General features: G+C 40.1%; 1 protein-coding gene across 2 annotated transcripts in view; it reads left to right on the top strand.

The window, feature by feature from the left end:
* The window catches only part of LOC105479256 (adenosylhomocysteinase like 1), a 40,444-nt gene that overhangs the window by 10,860 nt on the left and 7,467 nt on the right, over positions 1 to 22,117 (top strand). For both annotated transcript variants that reach the window (XM_011737179.2, XM_071097881.1), the window contains exons 2-8: positions 14,505 to 14,616; positions 16,678 to 16,821; positions 17,829 to 17,929; positions 18,368 to 18,470; positions 20,268 to 20,362; positions 20,929 to 21,035; positions 21,857 to 21,973. In XM_011737179.2, coding sequence (XP_011735481.1) covers positions 14,505 to 14,616; positions 16,678 to 16,821; positions 17,829 to 17,929; positions 18,368 to 18,470; positions 20,268 to 20,362; positions 20,929 to 21,035; positions 21,857 to 21,973 — 779 coding nt within the window. The remainder of the gene's footprint in view (positions 1 to 14,504; positions 14,617 to 16,677; positions 16,822 to 17,828; positions 17,930 to 18,367; positions 18,471 to 20,267; positions 20,363 to 20,928; positions 21,036 to 21,856; positions 21,974 to 22,117) is intronic.

The following is a 22,117-nucleotide window of genomic DNA, read 5'->3' as shown; positions in this document are numbered from 1 at the left end:
CTTCTCATTCTGTAGAAGGAGAAGAAGGTATCAGTCACATGGGGAGCTTTTTTCAGTAACTCATTACCTGGTTCTAAACTAGAGCTGTGTAATCAGAATGGGGGAGGAGCTGAGAGTAAGAGAGCAGATGGAGAATCGATTGACATTTTGAAACAGCTTCACCAGATAAACTTGAAAGCTCCCAGATTTAGAACTATTCTTTTAGATTATCTAGCAAGACTGGCCAACACTGTTAGGAAATGTAATATTCAGATGCTAATGGGCCAGGCACGGTGGCTCATGCCTGCAATCCCAACACTTTGGGAGGCCAAGGCAGGCAGATCACTTCAGATCAGGGTTCGAGACCAGCCTGGCCAACATGGCAAAACCCCATCTCTACTAAAAATACAAAAATTAGCCGGGTGTGGTGGCGGGTGCCTGTAGGCCCAGCTACTCAGGAGGCTGAGGCAGGAGAATCACTTGAATCCATAGGGCGGAGGAGGTTGCAGTGAGCCGAGATGGCGTGACTACGCTCCAGCCTGGGCAACAGAGCAAGACTATGTCTCAAAAAAGAAAAAAAAGATGGTAATGCAGCTACCACCTTTCCTGGATGATTCTGATCACAAGGAGAAATATTGGTCCTCCCTTGTGTGAAAGGTCCTGAAAATAGTCTACTGTTGCTCTTTTTCTGCAAGTATTCGGAGTAAACCATGACCAGAAATCATGTAGCCCTGTCTGCTCAGGATGCAGTGTCCCAGGACCTGTGCTAGGCACTTAGGGCACATCAGTGAACAAAACAGAGATTCGTACTCTGTAGAGCTGACATTCTTGTGAGGTTATTATTTGGATCATTTAAGTCCAGTGTAGTGGTTCTTAACCATTTGGGGTTTGGAACCCTCTGAGAGATGTGTACATATTCCAGCAAAATGCACATAGTCATGTGTCACTTAACAAGGGGGATACATTCTGTCAGCTGTGTCCTTAGGTGATTTTGTTGTTGTGCAAACATCATAGAGACTTTAAATGACTGACAGCACAGTAGGTTTGTTACACCAGCATTACCACAAACATGTGAGTAATGCGCTGCACTACAGTGTCACCAGGCAATAGGAATTTTTCAGCTCTATCATATTCTGTGGAACCACCACTGTATATGTGGTCCATCATTGACCAACCTTTATTGCACAGCACAGGACCATATAAGAGGAAATTGGCAGCCTGAAGCCCATCCATGGACCCAGTGCTAAGAACCTAGAAGACTTGTCTAGAATTGAGGATGTGGTGATTGGGATAAAACCAGGCCCTGAATTGGGTGTTTGGAACCATTATCTCCTAGCCAGACTGGGTTGTAGTTTCTTGATCTGTACAGCCAGAGCAGTGTGTAAACAACTCAAGGATATCACTAGAAAAACAGGGAATGGCTAAGCCTTCTCTAAGCTAAAGAGTCTGTGTTTTATGTGAAATGCTAAGAATGATTCTGACTCTGTTCTCACTGTTAACCCTAGTTTCTGGTTGGCTGGGCTTCTGGCGTTCAATAGATTAAAAGTCAGGTCAGAATAAGAATTTCCCTAATGTGCTAATTTATATTATGAATTCCTAGACTGACAGTGATAGTAAAGTTATAAAGATCACAAGAAGAGGACATTTTAGTGAAATTCTGGCTTCAAAAACACAGAAAGTGACAGGAGTTGGTTGAGGGGCTGATGAAATAGCCAAAGAGTAAAGATTAGAGAAAGATGACAGGAAGAAAAGGAGGGCAGAACTCAGGCAGTCTACTAAGCTGGTGAGCCAGTAGCCAGGAGAGTAGCTTTCTCCTTAAGCCATAGTGAGCCGATCTGAGACTTACATACAGAAAAATACTCCTTTTTGGTCTTGGAGGGGTCTGTCACTGTTGCTTTGTTACCAAATAGGACCCGGGATAAAAAGGAGGAGGGCAGATAAGGGTTTGCCTGATTTATACCAATGTTAATCTATCTTTGTTGCTGGAAAAGTTGGTATTAAACTTGAAAGAATGGCCAAACCATGCCTGAGGGTTGGTGCAGTGTGTAACACGTACTGCAGAAACATGAATGAAATGGGACACTGGGAGAGAGAATTATGTAGGAAGATAGCCAGATTTAGAGGTTGGAGCACAGAGTCCTGTGCCAGTTCCACCTTTACCTCCCTGAAATCTGATCTTTAATATAACCATAGGCCAAGACCTCTTTACTTTAGGTTGATCTTTACAGGGATACCTAAGGGAGACTTTCCATATGCACACTGAAGGGTAGCTGAATAAGGGCTGTGTTCAGGCTAAACTTGTATAAACTCATCTCATTAGAGAACAGAGCCCACAGTCCTCCCCAGAGGAGTGAGGAGGCTCTAGATGGTTCCAGTTATAACTGCTCTCCAGCATATGGAAAAACGGTTCTGCTATGAAACCTTCCAGCCAGCTACTCACATAAAGACATCTCATTGTTTGCTCAGTGGTGCATTAAAGCTGAGGCTGCCTAAGCTAGATAATATAATCACATACCAATTATCTTTTTTTTTTTTTTTTTTTAAAGAACCCCTTTAAAATAACCAAAAGAATTTCACACCTCACTTCCTGGGACTGGGTCTGTTTTGCAGTTGTATTCAGCTTGTGAAGTTATATAGTTAAAACTTGCTACTCGGTTTTCAGAAAAATTATTCTTAAAAATTATAATTAAAAATTCTTATTCTTGGGCCAGGTGTGGTGGCTCATGCCTGTAATGCTAGCACTTGGGGAGGCCAAAGCAGGAGGATCCTCTGAGCCCAGGAGTTTGAGGCCAGCCTGGGTAACACAGGGAGACCCTGTCTCTAAAAAATAAAAATAAATAAAAATTATTGTTTTTTTGAAACCGAGTTTCACTCTTTTCCCCAGGCTAGAATGCAGTGGTGTGATCTCAGCTCACTACCACCTCCGTCCTCTGGGTTCAAGCAATTCTCTTGCCTCAGCCTCCTGAGTAGCTGGGATTACAGGTGCCCACCACCACTCCTGGCTGATTTTTGTATTTTTAGTACAGACGAGGTTTTGCCATGTTGGCCAGGCTGGTCTCAAACTTCTGACCTCAGGTGATCCACCCACCTTGGCCTCCCAAAGTGCTAGGATTACAGGTGTGGGCCACCGAGCCTGGCCATAAAAATTCTTAAGTGAAAAATTTTCTCTATTCATTGAGTATTGGATATTTTTTTCAACCTTATTAAAGTATAATTGACAAGTGAAAACTGTATGTATTTGGGCCAGGAGCAGTGGCTCACGTCTTTGGGAGGTTGAGGTGGGAAGATTGTTCAAGGCCAAGAGTTCAAGACCAGCCGGGGCAACATAATGAAATCCCCATCTTTTACAAAAAAGGAAAAAAAAAATCAACTGGGCATGGTGGCACATGACTGTTATCCTAGCCACTCAGGAGGCTGAGGCCGGAGGATTGCTTGAGCCCAGAAGTTGGTTGCAGTGAGCTATGATCCTGCCACTTTACTCTAGTCGGGGTGACAGCAAGACTCTGTCTCTTAAAAAAAAAAGAAGTATTCAAGGTGTACAGTGTGATATTTTGATGTATACATTGTGAAATTATTACCACAGTCAAGCTAGCTAATATATCCATCACCTCATAGTTCCTTTGTGTGTATGTGTGTGTTGTATGTGATGAGAATACTTAGGATCTACTCTTAGCAAATTTCTGGTATACAATATGTTATTGTTAACTGTAGTCACTGTGCTGTTCATTAACTCTCCAGAACTTATTTATCTTATTCCACCTTCCTGACTCCTGGTAAGAACCTTCTGCTTTTTGCTTCTATGAGTTTGGCTTTTTTAGATTGCACATAAAAGTGAGATTATTTAATTGATTACTTTAAATAAATACCTACCATAACTTTGAAACCAAGATTCAGTAATCACATATCATGTTACTTAAATCCAGAATACTTCAATAAAAATAATAGCCTTACAAGAACTTTTGTTAGTCATAGTAGTCACAAAGGTGGTACCAGAAAGTGGAAATACATCAATGGTAATTTTTTTTTTTTTTTAACCCGAGGTCTTCAAATTTAATATAACTTTTTTTTTTTTTTTGGAGACAGGGTCTTGCTCTGTACACTGGCACAGTCACAGCTCACTGCAGCCTCGACCTCCCAGGCTCAAGTGATTCTTCCACCTCAGCCTCCCGAGTAGCTGGGACTACAAGTGCGCACCACCATTCCCCGCTAATTTTTTTTATTTGTTGTAGAGCCAAGGGCTCACAATGTTGCCAGGGCTGGTCTCAAATTCCTGGGCTCAAGGGGTCCTCCCTCCTCAGCCTCCCAAAGTGCTTGGTTTATAAGTGTGAGCCACTGCACCTGGCCAAATATAACTCTTTTTCTGTTGGTAGAATTCAACTTTGCTAGATCTTTTAGACATAAGATGTGAAGTGACTTGGAAAGGGTGCTTTTTGAGTGGCACACTACAGATGAGAAAGGAACCTAATGGAATGTTTTTAGTTTAAAAGAAATTCTCTGATTGTGCTAAGTGTAGATGTGTGAAAGAAGTAGTCCTCCAGCACCATTCAGCACAGGATAAACCCCTTCAAAAAGCACATTTAAAGTATATTCTCTGTTGCATGTTTTAGAATATGATAACTTCTCATGAAATAACCAGCGAATTTCCCCAGTGACCAAAAGAGGAAAAAGAAAAAATCAGTGGTCAATTTAACTATACTAAACTAAAATTTTTGCTTAAACACTGGTGGAAATGATACAAATAGGGACTTCTGAATTAATTTCTTTTGTCCTAGAAAAGTAGTCAAGATTAGATTGCCCATACGTTCTCCTCCTTACTCCATTCCCAAAAGACAATGGAAGTATATTCTAGAATGAAACATTTTGTTACCACAGTGTTTGGGCTCTGCTTTTACTGGACTCTCCCCACCCTTTCTAGGTCTATGGAGCAGTACTTCTCAATGGCAATTCGTTGGCAACTTAAAAACATTACATTTCTTTGCATCATTTTACTTTTCTGAAAATTAGTAAAGATTTTTGGAACTGAAAGAATTATTTTCCTTTACCAATGCTTACAAATGTTTATCTGGTATTATAAGCTCAGAAAGCTTATAGTGCAAAAGTAGACCATTCCAAGGTAACCTGACCCCTTGGAAATAAAGGGGAAAGCTGCCGTTTCCCCAGCCTATTCCAAAAGAAGGAAAATAGAACTGGGCTTGTGGGTGGGTTTTTTTGTTTTGTTTTGTTTTGTTTTTTTGCTTTTTGCTTTTTAAATCTCAGTGTTGGTAGCAAATTGCCTTAAGCAAATCACTTAACCCCAACCCCTGTTGTTTTCTCATTTGTGAAGCATAGATGCAACATTCAAAGGATTCTGGAATGTTTTAAAAATGCAAATCCTCTATAAAATGTAAGCCACAGGTATTCAGGCAAAGCACTTAAAGTCATATAAATCTAGGCATTCAAGATCTTGGTGTCCACCCTACTAGTAAGTGTGGATTTCAAACTTCCTGTCCAATCAACTTTAAGTAAAAATCTTCATCTAGTGCTGTCAGGTGGTGGTACCAGTGATGCTTGTTATTTGTATGCCAAAAGTTCAACAAAAATGGTTTGTAAACTATTTAGATCAGTGATATTCTAGCAGTGATACATATTGACAAAATTTGTCGATATTTTCCTATACAAAATTTAATTTTTTTTTTTTTTTTGAGACAGTCTCGCTGTGTCGCCTAGGCTGGAATGCAGTGGTGTGATCTTGGCTCACTGCAACCTCCACCTCCCAGGTTCAAGTGATTCTCCTGCCTCAGCCTCCCGAGTAACTGAGACTACAGGCACGTGCCACCATGCCCGGCTGATTTTTGTAATTTTAGTAGAGACGTGGTTTCACCATATTGGTCAGGCTGGTCTCAAACTCCTGACGTTAGGTGATCCACCCCCCGTCGACCTCCCAAAGTACTGGGATTACAGGCATGAGCCACCGCACCCCACCTTGACAGCTTTTTCTTTCCCTGAGCCTATACTAGTTGGTTCTTATACCCTATGAACCAATACAAAATGATTCCCAAGTGAAAAAAACAAGGTGCAGACTATATTATCATGCTACCTTTTGACTAAGGGAGGGAAAATAATATGTATTTGCTTCCCACACTCCTAAAAAGAAACATAAAAAAGATAAACCAGAAACCAGTGAAAATGGGGAGGGACACGCAGAGTATCAGGGCTAGGAATAGCAGTGAAACTTCTCTGAGTATACCTTTTAAAGTTTTGAGACATGTAAATGTTTTATATGTCAAAATCAAAGAGAAAAAAGGAAACCTTTAAGTTGCTTACAAACAAAAAGGAATGAACCCAAGTAAAATATAAAATCCAAAGCTAATATATCAAATTGATTACTCAGTCACCCAGAAAATAGTACTTTGACTATACATCTTTATGAAATATATTCTGAGGACGAAAAGAACTTCGATGAAACCTTGACACTTCACTCAGTAAATTTTGGTGCATAATATAATTAGTCTTGTCATTTTGAAACTATTTTATATGCATTATAGAATAAATCAAATAAGTAAACATTTATTAGAGATGACATACAAATAGTAAAACTTGTTTTAAAAAGTAATATTGAATCTGAAGTAGAAATATCAATATGAACTCATAAGTAAAAGGATTGATTTTTCTCTCTACCAAAAGAACCTAGGCGTAGAGGCATCTCTAATAGCAATTATCACACCTCTTACTCCAGATACTAGCTTCTAAATACTACCCCCTCCTAAAAGAAAGGCTCCTGAGAGAAATGGTTGAATCCGAGTTTGGAGAAGAGGAAGAATAAGGTGAGCCTGGTATATCTTCTTTTGTCAAAACGAGTGGAAGGACTGTAATGGAATCATGTCAAAAGGACAGAAGAGCCAGCTTGAAGGAGGCTCCCACTGGCCCAATTTGAGACAATATGAGTATTCAGTGCAATTAAGGTGTAATTAAGTGTAATCTGTTAAATACATAAAAATCTGAATGACAAATGGAGAAGAGTTTTCTTTGCAAAAGAATGCCAGCTAATGTGAAAGGATTGATAGAAAAATACAAGTTGTGATTCTATAACCTTCCCAATATAATTGGTTCAGGCAAGGATTATTAACAGATGGTAAAGTCATTAGGGAATAGGATATTAACATGTTGAAAAAAAGTATCGCCCTACAAATTAACTTTTACTTGCAAAAGAGAAAATGTACCTTTCAAAGGAGAGATCTGATGGTCTCACTTTAACGAGGACTCAATCTTAGCATTGCTAATAGTGGAACAACCTGACATGTGCCTCCTAATAATGATGCTAGGTGAAATATACTACATAATCCAGGAAATTTTAACCTTTTTCTAATAAAACCTCAGAACTGAACTTCCAGTTTGTAGGAAGGAAACCCTCTGAAAAATTCAAAACATGAGTGATTTTATGAGACAATTAATCTGGGTTCCTCAAAGAAAAGCCAGTATCACAAGGGGCTGGGGGACATTGGAGAGACTGTTCTAGATTAGCAGAGGCTAACAGAACCTAACAACCAACTGCATTTAATGAACCTTGAATCCATGCTGGGTTGGCAGGGTTGAGGAGACTGTTGGGATATAAAAAATATTCTTGAGAAAATTAGGGAAATTTGAATATAGTCTGGATATATGATGATATAGAATAATTGTTAATATTAAGTGTGATATGTCATCATGGTTCTGTAGGAGGATATTCTTATTCTTAGAAGATACATTCAGAACAATTTATTGGTAATGTTCATGTTTGCAACCTTTATTTTTACAGGACCATGTGAAAGTATGCATGTGTATGTGTGTACATATACAGAGAAAAAAACCTATTATGGAAAATGGAAAGATTCATTCTAGGTGGAGAGTACAGGTGTTTATTATACTATGCTTTTACATTTTTTGTATGCTGAAAATGATTGTAATAAAGTTGGAAAAGTAACCAGAAAGTACAACAGTAGTGCTAGCAAGTGAGGATGGAGGGTAGCAGGTGGGAGAGGAGACTTTAGTGTTATCACTAAAGTAGTGGATATGTTCCAGGAACCAGGATTTCTTCAGTCACCTGTACTGAGTTTTTTTAAAACCTAGAATTGATTATAATTCAATGTCGGGAGAAACAGAGATGACTGGCATGTGTTTATATACTATTGGTGGTGGGACTGAGGAAAAGAGAAATATGGACAGGTCAGGCAACTGGGTAGGTAGTAGATAGCTAAACAGGTATTGAAACAGTCTAGATGTGTGTTACATTCTTTTGCAAATTGTGGTCAAAAGATTGGGAAGCCCTTTTCAGTCCTACTTATTGCCTTTTTTTTTAACCTCTTACTTTTACTTCTAGTTGACAGTCGCAGGCCTCGATCCTGCATATTGACTGGAGCACTTTGGGAGATAATAGTGAAGTGTTTTGTCTTATAGGAAGAGAGGGGAGTAGCTCACAAGGGTCAAACTACTCTTTGGCAGAGTTTTTCAAGCTGTATATTCCTTACCTTTTAAGTGACTCAGCAGTTTGGAGCCTGGTATTGCCTCACCTCTTCTTGCCGCCAGCATTGACAGAAGATCTAGTTGAGTCCTACTTTGAAAGGAGTATTGCTTCTGACTGTGGAATTCGATTCTAGCTGTGTGTGTATTATATCCTGTTACTGTTGAGACACAGAGGCGGGAGTTGGGGGGGAAGATATGTGCTGAGATTAGTCAGCCTGCCCTCCCTCTCCCCCCAGAAACTCAGGCCCCATCTGGGGAGACTGAGAACTTAAGAAACTTGAGACAGGGAAGGAGAGCAGGGAGCAGCCAAAACCTGCTGAGTCTCAGAAGACTGGTTTCTGCACGAGGGAATGGAAGAAGTGACTGGAGGTGGCTGTGGATTCAACTCTGGCCTGAGACTGATGCCCTTGAGATAAGTTGTTTTTCGGTGGGTGTGTCTGGGGGCATTGTGTTGGGAAGGGAATTCCTTTCTTGGGGAAACTTTTTTTTACTTGAGGTGAAAGGTATTCAGATGTGTGTATTTCTTGTACCAAGGAGTGGGTTTTTATTGATAACTGTTTCTTTGGGTTCATCTGAAATGGGAATCAGACTGGTAAATATCAAGAAAAACTGGGCAGGGTGGTATGGGCCTATAGTCCCAGCTGCTCAGGAGGTGAGAAGATTGTTTGAGCCCAGCAGTTTGCAGCCAGCCTGGCAAACATAGTGAGACCCTGTCTCTTTAAAAAGAGAGAGAGAGTAAGGAAGTAAAGGTGTTACACCTGTTTTGGCTGTCTGCCATATCCTCTTCCTTTCCTCTGAAAAAGAAGTGGGTGAGGGTAGAATCTGTAGAAGAAAGAATAATTTAACCAGAAAATATGTGTGAAAGAGGGATTAGAAAAGATGTAGGAATCTTGAAAAGTGTTCTAACACACTATGCTTAGTAATGATGAACTTGTTAAAATTTCTAGTTTTTTATTGTTACTTTTTTTTTTTTTTGCTCAGTTGCTAAGAAATATGCTGACCATAATTTCTAAACAGAAAAATCTCTACACACAATATGCTAGGAGAGACAATGGGACAGAATATATAAATTTAGGAATGTCCCAGAGAATCAGTAGTGTACCAAAAGAGGGATACTAGCCCTTCAAATAATTCTCTGCAGTAAGAAAGACTGCTTTGCTTACTTCTACGTTACACTTTCTTAATGATTTGTTTTCCTAGTAATTGCTGTTTATCTTTGAATCTAGTTCTTTACCCTTAGGAAGAAACCTTTCTGAGGAAATTAAAAGCTATTAGATTGGCATTTAAAATAACAAATTTGACAAGATGTCTAAGTTAAACCTAGGTTAAACAATATCCAGATAAGGCTATGAAGACTATAATATCTGGCATGTTCCTCATGGAGCAGTGAAATTCCATGCCAAAGCCACTTATGTTACTATACTGTGGGTCAAAACATGTCTACAGATTTTAAGGGACCATGTTTCCTTACATAGAACTTTCCTGGAGTAGCACTGGATACTTAGTTGGTGCCTAGCAAATGTGATGATTAAAGAATATAATGCACCACAGATATTATCCTGCCTGATCACCATTTCTTGGCTAAAATGTTGTGGTGGAATTCTGGTAGCTGTTAATTCTTTCTCATTCAGGAGATAGCAGGCAAAACTGGGTGGGCCCTGGGAGGGAGTGTAGCTGGGCTCTTTAACTTCTAAGAATATAGGATGTGTGTTTGTGAAAGTAAACTCAGCTTCTAATGGTAAAAAATATATATCAATTAGGATCAACTAAATGAATAGCATACAATTTTTCTTCTCTTGAGGTGTGTAACTTTTTTGGATTGTGTCTGCTACCCTTTTCTTGGTAAGGTCTGCACAATTCTTTCAGCTCACTTTGTCAGCAGACTTCCCACTAGGTAGTGGATATACCCCAAATTATTCGTTTGGTAGAGCTTTTCTTTACCATTCTCAGTATCAAATGGAAGAAAGTCAACCATTGTACCTGCTAAGCTATTTGAAGAGGTGCTTTAAATAGCATGTTAAACTGGCCTGATATTTAATTGGGTTTTTAAGACGCAGCAAGTAGACTTCTGTATTTGGGTGTGCTATTTGAAGAATGGGTCAATCTGACCTTCTAGCCTTTCATAAATATGCTCTTAGTGTAAGAATGGAACACTGGTGTGCTTGTTCAGTTGTGGGTAAGGCTGTTTATGAGGTGGTGAGTACTCAAGCATAACATCGTTCTTTAACATAAGACTTTTTACTTAAAGATACTTTCTGCGTTTCAACCACTGTATTTCCTTTCCATTCCTTCTCTTCCCAATCCTACTTTTTTTTTAGGTGTAGTATTCCTTGTAGATGGTAGATTTGAAGAAAGATGAAAGCACAGCAATTAAGATTTAATGTTTGGGGCCGGGCGCGGTGGCTCAAGCCTGTAATCCCAGCACTTTGGGAGGCCGAGACGGGCGGATCACGAGGTCAGGAGATCAAGACCATCCTGGCTAACACGGTGAAACCCCGTCTCTACTAAAAAATACAAAAAATTAGCCGGGCGAGGTGGCGGGCGCCTGTAGTCCCAGCTACTCGGGAGGCTGAGGCAGGAGAATGGCGTAAACCCGGGAGGCGGAGCTTGCAGTGAGCCGAGATCCGGCCACTGCGCTCCAGCCTGGGCGACAGAGCAAGACTCTGTCTCAAAAAAAAAAAAAAAAAAAGATTTAATGTTTGGAAGAAATTATGATGATAGGAATTAATAGAAACAGAACAACTTTGTAGTCTTTTCGTCTTACCCAGATTATCATATTTGCCTTAAATGCAGTGAGTCCAACCCAGTCAGAAGGCTGTTGTTGAGATCTGGAGAGAAAACTTGTGATATCCAAAAGTTGCTTTTGGCAGCAGTGTTTATATTTACAGTGTGAGGGTGAACAATGCTCCAGGAGGTAGTTCACCAAGAGAAGACAGAGCTACTAGCTGTGAAGATAACCAGTGGAGCTAACAGGTCTGGAGGAAACTGGCAGAGCAAATGTATTCCACAGCATCAATTGTAACACAGATTCTCTTCAGCATGTAATTTGGGGTGGAAGAGAAGACCTTGCTGGGACACCTTGTAAGTGGTGAGAATGTCAAACAGCTGCAAGAATACGCAACCCATTCATCCTTGCCATGGCTTGAGTTAACATTCTACCCACTTCAAATATGGACCATATTCATTATTTGAGAGATGGGGAGGTAGGGGCACTGCACTGGTTAGTAAGCTGCTAAGCTGCTTGCAATACAGTCGAGTATTTTTAGATGGGAAAGATTTTGCTTAGCTTTAGGCTACTGATGAGCTGTATTAATATAAGGGGAAATTATGATTATTCAGTTTTTAAGTTGCTGAAGAAAAACATTTCTCTCTTGCCACAGCCACCTCTCTATCTAAAAAACTGCAAGCGTTATTGCAGTTCCCTCCCCCACCGTCACCCTTCATGTACCTGGCATCTGGGAACATGCCCAGAACCCTTTGAAAAAAGGCAAACAGAGGAAGGAATCAGCAGAGGGGAGAGCAGCTTCCGAATAGAATAGTCTGCATTATGCCGGCAGCAGGGAGGCTGGTGGAGGAAGGGCTGCCTCTGGAGAGTGTTAAGAGGGTTTGATGGTCTCGTGACTGTATTTTTTGCCATCACCAAAATAACAGCATATTGAATTGGAAGTCATTACCTTGGTCCTGGATTAATTTCTTCAGTGAAACTAGCTTTGCTGACAGCAGAAATCATGTGAACATGCAGTGAGGAATCCTATCTAGAAGGGCAAATGCTGACCTGTGGCCACCTCAATGAGTATTTTTTTTTTTTTTTTTTGAAAGATAGTTGTGCTTTTGATGTTTAAGGTATTTATCGTTAAAATTTTAGCACCTAAACTAAAAAAGCAGCTTTGGATGTATAAAGATATTTGTTTAGCTCCGGTGCAGTATATGTGGTTTGACTTGAGTCTTTATTTACTTTTTTATTTATCTTTGAAACTTGATTGATTTATTTTACACAAGAAAGTATTTTTTTCTTCCTTTCCTTTTTTGAATCCTAATTGTGTGGAAACATAAGAAAGGATTTTGAAAGGATCACTCCTTCTACAGATATTCATTGAATGCCTTCCCATATGTTTAAGACCCTGGGCTAAGTGCCAGCATAGGTAGCTCATTCCCTTCCATGCCTTTAGGATCTGTCCTTAGATTTAATTAAACAGGATCTGTCCTCTGTCACCTCCTTATTTCACAGAGTAGGCTAAAGAAAAAAATTTGCCCAGCTGGATACTGAACTAGGATAAGTTTTAAATAGACGTACCTTCAGGGTTTTATCTTAGGCCTACTACTGATAGTATCCATGGCTGTTACTACATGGCTGGTCTCTGCTTTCATTCTTGCTGTGAACCATGCTAGATAGAAAGTTGCAAACACAAACCTGTGTTCCCTTAATTACTGCCTTATTACCTGTGGAGTCGTGCTAATTCCGTTTCCAATTTGTTTATATTAGCTGCTTATGCCTAGACTGCCCACTTAAACCTGATTCCTACACTGCAATCTGGTGCTCCCCTAGCTGAAGGGTACTTGTGAAAGAGGAGGTGAAGCTTTTGTAGCTGTAACTAACGAGTAGTTTACTGTTCCTGGCTTTAATTTAAAGTGGCTATACCCATGTTGCCAGTATTATACAGAGAATATTTTAATCTGTAGTCATTTACACTTCCAGAGTATTTGCCAAAGACTTAGCTTAATGGATTCTCTATGGGAACCTTTTCAGATTTAGTTGGATTGTGGACAGAATCTCAGTTCACATTCTCAAACCATCCTGCTTATTTCAGGATGGTGAAGTTTATTTTATTTTGAAGAAAGGGTTTATCAGAGTTTAAACAGGAGTTCAGGAAGAAGGTTTAAACCATGTAATAAAAGTGTTACACACTTTATAAATCTATAAATAATATCAATTGCAAGCTATTTGCTATTGATTAGATCCAGTTTTCCAAGTATTCTTCAAAGAATTATCTAGTTCTGACTTCATTTAAGGAAGTTTGTTTGTTTGTTTTTGTTGTTGTTGTCGTTGTTGTTTGAGATGGAGTCTTGCTCTGTCACCCAGGCTGGAGTGCAGTGGCACGATCTCAGCTTACTGCAACCACCGCCTCCCGGGTTCAAGCAGTTCCCTGCCTCAGCCTCCCAAGTAGCTGGGATTACAGGTGCCTGCCACCAATCCCAGCTAATTTTTGTATTTTTAGTAGAGAAGGGGATTCACCATCTTGGCCAGGCTGGTCTCCATCTCCTGACCTCGTGATCTACCCGCCTTGACCTCCCAAAGTGCTGGGATTACAGGCGTGAGCCACCGCGCCTGGCCCATTTAAGGAAGTTTTTAATGCAAAGTTTACCAAGTCATTATTTTCTCCTTCCTTCAAATTAGTCCTAATGAGTTAGATTTTACTATAGTGTGTGTGGGTTTTTCAATTTATCTTTATAATTATATTCTGGTATTTTAAATTTTTACTGGGATAGAAGGTTCTGGAGATACTACATTGGCTTTGTGAAGTATAGACATATGGTTGGGCTCTGAGTATTGGCACCCTAATGCCCATCACCATTTCTAGTCATCTCTTTATAATTCTTTCAGAAAGCAAGACCATCGCCAACTTTAGGAATGTGCTACAAGAGAATATTCTGAAAACAAAAACCAAAAACCCCAGTAGCACTATGAGATTCTGTTTTCTGAAAGATTTGGGAAGAAGGGTAAAGAGTTTAATCTGTCAGGGTTATAAGAGGGGAAAAAAACTTGATGGAATGTGAGAAAGATTTGTAAAATTGGACAAATACTAAAAGAAGTTGGGTCTTAACCTTAGCCCCTCCTCCCAAATCCTGCAGAAACAATTGGGAGGAGACAGTGATTGACGTTTTGGGAGCCTCGGCCTTCCCCCATTTCTGGTGGGAAAGTTGCTGGCTTAGTAGGAGCCATGTGACAACACTGGCTTTTAGGAAAGGCAATGTATAACCTTACAAAAAGAAAACATTTCACTGATTTTCCATACAAGTTTTCAACTGTTTGTTTTCCTTTTATATAGCAAATCCAGTTTGCTGATGACATGCAGGAGTTCACCAAATTCCCCACCAAAACTGGCCGAAGATCTTTGTCTCGCTCGATTTCACAGTCCTCCACTGACAGCTACAGTTCAGGTAGGTGTGAATGAACTCTATGTCCTCTCTAATCTCTCTTCCCTGTTTGCTACCAGTGTTGTTCACTTAGCAATCTGAAAATACCTCATGTTATGACTGCCCACCTTTGTGCTGAAAACTGTTAGTTAGTGGCTGGGCACTGGGAATGTTCTGCAGTCAGGCTAGTAGCTGGGGAAGCTTCTGTTGACTGGCTGTCTATGTGTGTGGTCTGTGGCCAGTGGCCAGTTGGTAGGACTGGGCTAGTTCCCATTCCCACATTGATCCACCCGCATTTCAAAGGGAAGAAATCAATGCTATTTTGGCTGACAGAATTGGCCTTAAAAAAGAAGTGCATTTTGAAGCACGATTTCTTTGTATGAAATATATCCTGCCACCTATCTCTTTCTTTCTTGTCCCCAAGACTGCTTAGATTGTAACAAGAAAATTAATATCTAGGCTTCTTTTATTTATTGGGTTATTCCTTCTGTTGAAATATCCTCCCTGTTAGCCTCTGGAGTAGGAAAGATTCAGACTACTATAATGTGACTCCAGCTCTGTTTCTTTGTAGTTCTCTCCTCCTGTCTTAACTCTCTATAAATAAAGTCTTTTTCTGTTTCGTATTGTGTCCTTCCCAACTACAGAGTATGTATTAGAAAATTAGCATGGAAAAGAATATAGAATCTTGGCAGCTGAATATAGGAGAAAACATTAGGGACATCTAACGGGGCATCCAATACAACTTTGTTGTTGTTTAAGTGAAGACTCATTGTTAAACGATTAAGAGGTTACAGATTGCTATTAATGTCAGCAGAGATATTTGTACCAAAAACCATTCATTGTCCTTTGCCAGAATACCTTTTACATTGTATTACTTACATTAAGGATTAACATAAATGAAAAGCCATTATATGTGATCTTGGAGTGACAGATAAAAAGTGGTGTGTGACAAGCAGGCTAATTGTAGCCAAGAAAGAAGAAAAATTAATTGTGAAAAATTGAGTTATGAGAGGAAGAGAGGAAGAACGATAAAACGACTGAAGAAGGCTTTTAAAAAGTCTTCAAAGATCTTGATGGCCATGTTACAGAAATGTATTAGAGCCTTTTAAAAAGCTTAGTGATATGGTTAAATTGTCATCGTGGGGAAGATAAGCTTTAGTAGTATTTGTGTTAGCTGGACCGGAGGAGGACCTGTACATAGAAGTCAGTCCATGAGAGAGTCCAGATATACTAGAAACTGTGATGAGGAAAATACTCAATTCAGAGAGGAAAAAAGTGATTTGAGAGGTAAGGAATGATTGTTGTGTATCCTCATGCATATCTGTCGGATAAGTGGTATTTTTGGCTTTTATGTGAAACCGCTTTTTAAGTTGGTCATTTTGACAGACTTTCCCAGGGCTATCAATAGAACCAGAGCTGCTTGCCTTTTGTGCCATTTATTTCTTTCTCTATTCCTTGAGCACAACTTAGTGTAAAATCCCTTGTAAGACTATCTAATCACTTTTGTCTATATCCATGGTTCTCAAAGCATGGTCCTCTGACTAGCAGCATCAGCAACACCTGGTAACTTGTTAGAAATACTACTTCTTAGGTGCCACCCCATACCTGCCAAATGGGAAACTGGCCATGGGGTCTAGCAATATATGTTTTAACAAACCTTCCATGTGATCCTGACAGATGCTTGAATTTGAGAACCAGTAATCTACAGAAATACCGTTCCTTATCTGCCCTAAATTGTTCTTCTGTTTTTGCCAGGTCTAGTTCCAATCCAGATGGGACCAGGTACCTCTATTATCTGGGATTACTATAGCTGGTACAGGTTTAGAATCAGTAGTCCCTTATCACAGGCACTAATGGCATAATATTGTTAGGGTGGGTGAAAGAGCTGCAACACGGAAGCATCCACAACATTTTCATTCATACCACCAATTAGAACCTAGAGGAGCAGAAGTGAGAGGGTTATAAAAGGTAACTCCAATTAAGAGTGTTCCCTTGACTTAAATGAAAGTCCCTTGGGGACTGCACTCTGTAGAGTTGGGGCCACTGAGGTTTTTCTATCCTTGTTTTTTTCTTTCCTGGCTCTAGCTGCATCCTACACAGATAGCTCTGATGATGAGGTTTCTCCCCGAGAGAAGCAGCAAACCAACTCCAAGGGCAGCAGCAATTTCTGTGTGAAGAACATCAAGCAGGCCGAATTTGGACGCCGGGAGATTGAGATTGCAGAGCAAGGTAAAGAAAGGGAGTGGTTTAGGGGACGAGAAACGACCCTCTTGTTGGCCATCAGAATCCACAAACAACTTAAGACTTGAAAGCTGACTTGAAAGTATACTGGGAAGAAAGTATTATGGACTTCCGGATAAACACTTCTCTCTCTATGGAACTTGAGTCTCAGGATTCTTGTTCTCTCTTCCTTCTGTTCTCAGCATGTGGTGATGACACACAGAGTAGTTTCTGTTTTCCTCCCCGCCCCACCCCACCACCGTATTCAAAGATCTACATGGCAGAATTGGCAAGTCCTAGATCACTACTTGGTAGTTGGTTATATGGGATCTTACTATAGCTGCCAATGCCAGAGACCCAGATTGCCCAGAAACAGCTGATGAGGAAGGGTTTTAAGCTAAGGATGTGGTGACCTAGCGTCTTGTTTGGTCCTGAGCACCCTCTGCTGGAGCAGAGTAAAAGTGACTGACAAACAGTTGAATCTTGGTTTCCCTACCCCAACCACTCCCAGTAAGGTCCTCTTTACTCTTGTGTTGTTTACACATTGAAGGCATGTTCTTTACTGAAAGAGAATAGAGAAACCAAACAGACTGACAGGATATGGTAAGACAGCATAGAAAAACAGAAGTTAGTGATTTCAGCTGAGGGTACAGTCTTTCTGGTCTGATGATTTTATATATAGGGATCTGTTAGCCAGTGCCTTAACTACTTTCCTCTCTTCCCAAATGAATGATGAGATTTACCCTTCATTTTGATCAGTTTTAAGGATTTACTTCATTCTCTGTTCAGTCCTCTGTGTATAAAGCTGAAGCAGTAGAGGAAGAGAGAAACTCCAAGTGGTTGCATGACCGCTCTCCACTATTACTGTGCTGTTGAAGCTGCCAGTCATCATGAAAATAGGCTTAAAGTTTTTCTGTCTCATCTCACCGTATCTCAACAGATCCAGACCAGCCCTGGGGCAGGAACTGATGATACTGCTAGTGCAGACCTAGCTCAAATCCTCTGTTCTTTCACAGACATGTCTGCTCTGATTTCACTCAGGAAACGTGCTCAGGGGGAGAAGCCCTTGGCTGGTGCTAAAATAGTGGGCTGTACACACATCACAGCCCAGACAGCGGTGAGTTTGTTGGAAGAAAAGAGGGACTTCTGATAAGGGGAAGAAAGAAATCAATGTTTTTTTTTTTGTTTCACTTTTCCTTCCTAACTCACCAACCTCCAAATGCTAACTATTAGTAGGATCTCCCTGCTACACAATAGTGGCGTTTTCTGGGGGTTTTTTGTATGTGTAAACCCACTTTCAGCAAACTTGACCTAGGAAAGTCTAGATTTGCAAACATATGATTGTTATAAAATGTTATTAAGACTTTTAGAAACCTACGTTTTATGTAAAGTTAAACACCAGTGCACCACCTCGCTGGAGTACACCCCTTTCTAACTTCCCAGTGTAGCGCCTGTTGGTGCAGAGTTGATAGGTATTGTTATCTTGCTGAGGCTTGCTCTCCATTCCTGGGTGGCCCTTCTCTTCCTCACCCTGTCTTCCTATACCTCTACACAGGTGTTGATTGAGACACTCTGTGCTCTGGGGGCTCAGTGCCGCTGGTCTGCTTGTAACATCTACTCAACTCAGAATGAAGTAGCTGCAGCACTGGCTGAAGCTGGTAAGTTCAGTATTTTTTTTTTTTTTTACCAAATTTGCCCCAAAATAGTTATCCAAACATATAACTTTTATGTATCAAAATTGTCATTACAATGTCATATATGTCTAGAGGCTGTAAAATTGGGGATGGTGAAAACCTCAACAGGAAGAATGTGGATAATAAAATTAAGATGTATATCCATGATGGAATATTATGTAGTCATTAAAAATGACCTTTGAAAATAATCTAATGGCATGGGGACATGCACAGTTCTGGTGTTAGTTGAACGAGGAAGAATGTTAAACTATATACGTGCTATCAGTTTTGTGAGAGAGCACAAGTAGGAAGTGCCTTTTATATTGATAGTGCATTAAATAATTTGGTATTCAGTATGGCATTGAAAATATATGAGCTATTCATGAGTTTAATTAAACAAAATAATTTTTTATTATTCAGGCCAGGCCTGGTGGCCCATGCCTGTAATCCCAGCACTTTGGGAGGCCGAGGCGGGCAGATCACTTGAGGCCAGGAGTTCAAGACCAGCCTGGCCAACATGGTAAAACCCCACCTCTACTAAAAATACAAAAGTTAGCCGGGAGTGGTGGTGTGCGCCTGTAATTTCAGCTACTCCGGAGGCTGAGGTAGGAGAATCACTTGAACCTGGGAGGCAGAGACTGCAGTGATCCGAGATCATGCCACTGCACTGCAGCCTGGGCGACAGAGTGAAACTCCATCTCAAAAATTAATAACAATAATAATAATAATTTTTATTATTCAAATGTTCAGAAGAAAATCACCATGAAGTTTCTTTGAGGACCTCTCATCTTTCTCTCTTCCCTTCTCTTCTCTTTCTCTTTCTCTTTCTCTTTCTCTTTATCAAGATGGAGCCTTACTCTGTTGCCCAGGCTGGAGTGCAATGGTGCAGTCTCCTGGATTCAAGTGATTATCGTGCCTCAGCCTCCTGAGTAGCTGGGATTGCAGATGCACGCCACCACACCCAGCTAATTTTTGTATTTGTAGTAGAGATGGGGTTTCACCATGTTGGCCAGGCTAGTCTCGAACTCCTGACCAGCCTGGATGTTTGATCTGCCTGCCTTGGCCTCCCAAAGTGCTGGGATTACAGGCGTGAGACACTGCACCCAGCCAGACCTCTCATCTTTCTAAGAACCTCAGAAAGTAACTTTATAATACTTTTGGGGTTTTTTGTTTATTCTTTTCTGATAAGTGTTTACTGCAAAAAATTTAGGAAGTTCCCAAAAAACCTACAATCCCACTACATAGAGTATTTGATGAATTTTTTTCCTTTTCCTTTTTTCTACTTTACATGGATGAAATAAATTCTAATATGTATACAGTTTTATAACCTAAATATAATATTTTCAGATGTAGTTTTCCATGTCACTGAAAAGTTTGACAGCATCATTTGTAATACTCATTCATATGGCTATGTGATTTTACTTCACTATTTTCCTAATGGTGAACATTTAGATTGTTTCAAGATGTTTACTAATATCAATAATGCTCCAGTTGACAGCTTTATATTAATTCCCACTTCATTTTATCTCCTTCTCAGTATAAAATTAGCCCAAAGAAAGGAACACTTTAAGGTTCCAAAATACTTTTAAAACAAAAATTCCTTAATTTCTTAACATAATTAATTTCTGAAGCAAAAGTGATTCTTTGACTTTTGGCTCTAAATATTTTCCTTTCTGAAATTGTTTCTTTTGCCTTTTTCTCTTCACATGGATCTCAGAAAGTGATTTGGTACAGGACATTCCTCAAAGGAGGCGGGCAGCTGATTCATTTCTGTCTCTACAGGAGTTGCAGTGTTCGCTTGGAAGGGCGAGTCAGAAGATGACTTCTGGTGGTGTATTGACCGCTGTGTGAACATGGATGGGTGGCAGGCCAACATGGTAATAATGCATATACATCCTACACTTTGACAATAGATTTATTTCCTTTTTTTCCCTCAAAGCATGGTTCCCTAAATATGTTTTGGATGTTTGGTCTTATGCACTGACTTTGTTGCTAAAGTGTTTAGCTTGATACCTATTCAGAATGGGTCTGAGTACTGAATGGAAAGGTGGGGGAAGGGTAAGACTAGCTGAACACATGGCTCAGACACACCAGAATGAAATAGTGGTGCTTCTTTGGAGTAGGATTCTGCTTTCTTTCCTTCTGCCCCAGTTCTCCTTTTATATTCAAAGGGCCTATATATTTCAAGACTCTAGACTAAAAATGAGTCTGTGATTAGCTTAATACTCATCACTGTAGCCTAAAACAAACCTAGGAATCCTTTTAACCATTTTACACCAACAAATTTGACTGTATTTCCACTATCTAAGCCTGCTCTAAGGAGCTCTGAGGAGTGCTCTTCCAAAACATACAGGGCTCTCTTACTAGTACAGAAAGTGGGTTCAAAGTTCCCCCCAGCCCTAGCAGCCTGAATGCCCATAGAAGTCTTCTGGCTGTTCTATAGATCCTGGATGATGGGGGAGACTTAACCCACTGGGTTTATAAGAAGTATCCAAACGTGTTTAAGAAGATCCGAGGCATTGTGGAAGAGAGCGTGACTGGTGTTCACAGGTAACAGATTCTGGAGTAGCTGCCCCTTGTGTCCTTGCCTCAGCAAACTCTTCTGGTCTCTCTTAGGCTTTAGGACTGTGTTTCAGACTTATAACTAAATGGGAATATCTTCATTAGATAAAACTTCTGAGTTTTTACTTTTGAAAAATCAAGTTGATCCTAGAAGGAAGTTATTTCAGGTTCTAGTTCATACATTTTTCTCTCCCATTTACTCCACTGAGTGATTCTCAACTAGTGTTGAGGGGCGGGTAGGGAATAAGTGTATCTTGAAAAACTGTATTCAATATTGTATTATCATTTTATATTTGAAATATGAAAAACAATCCTATTGTAAAACTACATGTTAACACTACAAAAAGTAAAACTGGGCAAAATATTCTTGGCTTGTCGGAATACTGAAAAGATATCTGAAAGAGTGTTTCTTGGGGGCACATTGCACATGCTTACTCTCTCTCACACACACACACACATGGAACCATATCAGAATCATTGATAGTCTTTGTTTATCAGAAGTAGGCATGGATTTCTATTGAAAACTGCTGATCAAAGGAAATAACACGCCCTATAAAGGGAAGAGAAGTACATTTCTTCAATTGAAAGCCTTTTTTTTTCTTCCAAAAAAGGGGTAAAGGGAGAAGAAAATGAAAAGAAGTGTGGAGGGATGACAAGGAAATAATCATGTTTTCTAATATCCTTGGGCAATAAATGAGACTGGGAAGGGCAGCATGGAACTTGAAGAGAATTAGGCAGATTTTGCCACATATTATGTTGTGCCAGCTAACTTGGTTTTTGTTTGTTTTTGTGACCTCTTCTCCCTTTAGGCTATATCAGCTCTCCAAAGCTGGGAAGCTCTGTGTTCCGGCCATGAACGTCAATGATTCTGTTACCAAACAGAAGTTTGATAACTTGTACTGCTGCCGAGAATCCATTTTGGATGGGTAGGTTGAATGTATATATATTCAAATTTCTAGGGGCTCTGGTCTTGTCCCCTGGTCTTCCTTTGGCTTTAAAAGTTTATTAGAGGGACCATTTCATACTGAGCTCTGCCAGCTTCCAATTGATATTCTCAAGGGCATTGGCCC

This window comes from Macaca nemestrina, chromosome 1 (genome assembly GCF_043159975.1).
Source record: "Macaca nemestrina isolate mMacNem1 chromosome 1, mMacNem.hap1, whole genome shotgun sequence".
Lineage (NCBI taxonomy): Eukaryota > Metazoa > Chordata > Mammalia > Primates > Cercopithecidae > Macaca > Macaca nemestrina.
Note: the sequence above shows the minus strand (reverse complement) of the source record. Positions and strands in the feature narration are given on the sequence as shown.